This window comes from Myotis davidii, unplaced genomic scaffold (assembly GCF_000327345.1).
Source record: "Myotis davidii unplaced genomic scaffold, ASM32734v1 scaffold238, whole genome shotgun sequence".
NCBI classification, from domain to species: domain Eukaryota; kingdom Metazoa; phylum Chordata; class Mammalia; order Chiroptera; family Vespertilionidae; genus Myotis; species Myotis davidii.
This window is the reverse complement of record NW_006293779.1, coordinates 7,379,089-7,382,501: the sequence shown is the minus strand read 5'-3', so window position 1 is coordinate 7,382,501 and position 3,413 is coordinate 7,379,089. Positions and strand designations below refer to the sequence as shown.

The following is a 3,413-nucleotide window of genomic DNA, read 5'->3' as shown; positions in this document are numbered from 1 at the left end:
CCCCCCCCGCCCCCCCGTTCCGTCCTCTCGTCACCCCCCAGCTGCTGGGAGCTGCCTATTTTTGTTGTTGTTCTCACCGGAGGATATTTTTCCGGTGATTCTTAGAGAGAGTGGAAGGGAGGGGGAGGGACAGAGAGAAAAACATTGACGTGAGAGAGACACGTTGATCAGTTTCCTCCCACATGAGGCCCGACCAGGGCCAGGGATCAAGCCTGCAACTGAAGTCCATGTCCTTGATCGGAATCGAACCCGGGACCTTTCAGTTCACAGACCGGCTCTCTATCCACTGAGCCACACCAGCCAGGGCTGGGGGCTGCTTTCTCTCTCTGCCGAGGCAGTGAGTGAGGGGCTGTCCTCCCAGCCAGACACAGACTGAACCACCCGGCGTGCAGTCTCAGGACACGCGCGGGGCTGGCCTGCTGCACGGTCTGAGCAGACCCCGTGTCCCCCGGCCCCAGTACGCAGCGGAGCTCCTGGCGGTGGTGCGCCTCCCCTTCATCCACCCCAGCTACCTGCTCAACGTGGTTGACAACGAGGAGCTGATCAAGTCGTCGGAAGCGTGTCGGGACCTGGTCAACGAGGCCAAGCGCTACCACATGCTCCCCCACGCCCGCCAGGAGATGCAGACGCCCCGAACCCGGCCCCGCCTCTCCGCAGGTATTGGGAGGACGTGCCCCCAGCCCTGCAGGTGTCCTGGGGTGGGCCTGACTCCCGGTGGTCCCCCAGAGAGGCCCTGGGTGCAGATGCTGCGAGTGTGGGAGGTGGCGGGGGAGGGTCCCAAGTGTGTCCGTCTGTCCCGGCAGGTGTGGCTGAAGTCATCGTCTTGGTTGGGGGCCGCCAGATGGTGGGGATGACTCAGCGCTCACTGGTGGCCGTCACCTGCTGGAACCCACAGAACAACAAGTGGTACCCCTTGGCCTCACTGCCCTTCTACGACCGCGAGTTCTTCAGTGTAGTGAGTGCCGGGGACAACATCTACCTCTCAGGTGAGGCCCTCGGGGCGGGGCGCACAGCAGGGCTGAGGACGGCCCAGCGGGGAGTGTTGATTCCGAGGGCAAAGCCTCCTCCTGACCTGACCTGAGCGGGGCTGCCTGGCGTGGGCCCTCCTCACCCCCCGCCCCCCGGACCTCACCGTTCTGCAGGTGGGATGGAGTCAGGGGTGACGCTGGCCGACGTCTGGTGCTACATGTCCCTGCTCGACAACTGGAACCTCGTGTCCAGAATGACGGTCCCCCGCTGTCGGCACAACAGCCTGGTCTACGACGGGAAGATTTATACCCTCGGGGGGCTCGGCGTGGCCGGCAACGTGGACCACGTGGAGAGGTGATGGGGCCACGGTCACACGGGGGTGGGGGGCATCCTCTGAAATTCACCAAAAGCTAAAATCTCGCTGCTCCTCCTTCCCAACACCCACCCCCCGAGCCACTAGAGCCTGGACGTTTGTATGGCGATGCCCAGGCTCTTCTGACACAGCAGAGAGGACTGGGGAGGGGAGGTAGAAGGCCCACAACTGCCAGCGCTGACATGGGACACTCTTGTGCCGGCAGCCCCTCCTGGTGGCAGACAGGTGGGAGGCCTGAGACCAGGGGTGGGAGGCACAGGCAGGGCTGAGCTGGCGGGAAGGCACTGGGACTGGACTCGCTAGAATTTAAGGGGAAGCAGGAACCGTTTGGCCCAAATGTGTGCCCTTCTGATGGCTGTGCCTCTGTGTCCCTACCAAGTGTGGGGTTACACACCTGGGAGCCCCCTTTCTCCCTCCATCCCGCACAGACCAGGAAATGCGCTTCTGACACGCCTTCGGGGCAGTCCTGCTTTTAGGAAAACAGATGCCCCAGAGAGTGACGAGTTAGGCGGAGCTGGCCCCAAGTTCCAGCCCAGGACACAGACAAGATCCCCGGAGCCCTTTCCCACGGCCTCCCCGCACCCCCGCCCACCTCCCCGCCCACGTCACCAGCTGCCTCCTAAAGCAGATATCCCCGCGTGACCTTTTGCCTTTTGCCCAGGGAGCCACACTTGCCCCTCAGTGCATGCCTTTCCCTCACTGGCTAATTGGACACTTGACAAATGTTCCAGCGAAGATGGTTTCCGAGTGAGATGGGCCGGGTGTGCTCACGATGGGCGTTGAACTCCCCCACGTGGAGCCCAGTGTTGGCTTGGAAGCAGCAGTTAATTGTCATGTTGACTCGGAGATCGCGGGGAATCCCCGAGTGATGAGGAGACGCTGACCTGCCGTGGGCCCCGGGCCAGCGCCGAAGCTGGCAGCCTTCGGCGGGCCCACGGCGCGGCCACCACGCCCAGGCCTCCCAGAAGCCCGGCTTCCCCTCGTTTGTCATCCAGTAATAAGCGCATGAAGCGGAGACATTTTCTAGGTAGGAGGAAACTGAGCTAGCGCTGTCATCCCGGCTTGCTGCTGTCAGCTATTTTTAATCTCCTAAGACGTTGAGTACTCGTTTTGCAAACTTACACTTGTTGATAAATACAGGGATTTGTTTGAGGATCAAATACACCAGGAGCCGGATACGTTCCACTGCCCTTGGGCCCAGGAGCCGTTCTCCCCGACCTGGGAACAGGCTCTCCCGGCTCCCCCCGGGGGGTGGGCACAGAGGGACCAGACACCCTGGCACCCAGGTGACGGAGGAGCAGCCCAGGACAACAGGGTGCCCTTTGTCAGCCACCTGGGTCTGCCAGCTGGCCGTGGAGGGGTTGGACGTAGACTTGAAGACCCCTGGGTGGTGTGAGTGCAAGTGAGGGGGAGGGTGCAGGGTTCCCAAGGGGCAGAGCCGAGCCCTTTGGGCAAGTCAAGTGCTGTGGCACATGGTGGCAATGATGAGAAACAGGGTGCTTTGTTCCCCAGGAAGCACTAATGGTACAAATTGCTCTTATATTGATAATGAATGAGATATATGGTGCATTATAACTATACTAGATGCCCAGTGCACAAAGTTCATGCACTCAGGGGGATCTCTCAGCCTGGCCTCTTGCAGTCTGGGAGCCCTCGGGGGATGTCCGACTGACGGTAGTCAGACATCCTTAGCGCTGCCACGGAGGCAGGAGAGGCTCCAACTACTGCACTCGCCAGCCGTGAGCCTGGCTTCCGGCTGAGCAGCGCTCCGCCTGTGGGAGTGCACTGACCACCAGGGGGAAGCTCCTGCGTTGAGCATCTGCCCCCCTGGTGGCCAGTGCACATCATAACGACTGGTCGACCAGTCAACTGTCAGCCCCCTGGTGGTCAGTGCATATCATAGTGAGCGGTTGAGCAGCCTTTAGCATATCCTATCTAATAAAAGACAAACACGGTATCCTTCGCTACACTTCCCATTGGCTAATCAAGGCAATATGCAAATCAACCGCCAACAAAATGGCAGCCGGCAGGCACGCAGCTGAAGCAAGCAGGAGGCTTGCTTGCATTAGTG

The 3,413-nt window shown here is 60.9% G+C and overlaps 1 protein-coding gene across 1 annotated transcript in view; it reads left to right on the top strand.

The window, feature by feature from the left end:
- Positions 1-3,413, top strand: part of KLHL29 (kelch like family member 29) — a 137,845-nt gene that overhangs the window by 128,954 nt on the left and 5,478 nt on the right. The window contains 3 exon segments of the mRNA XM_006767540.1: positions 459-657; positions 804-986; positions 1,143-1,323. Of these exon segments, the coding sequence (XP_006767603.1) occupies positions 459-657; positions 804-986; positions 1,143-1,323 (563 nt within the window).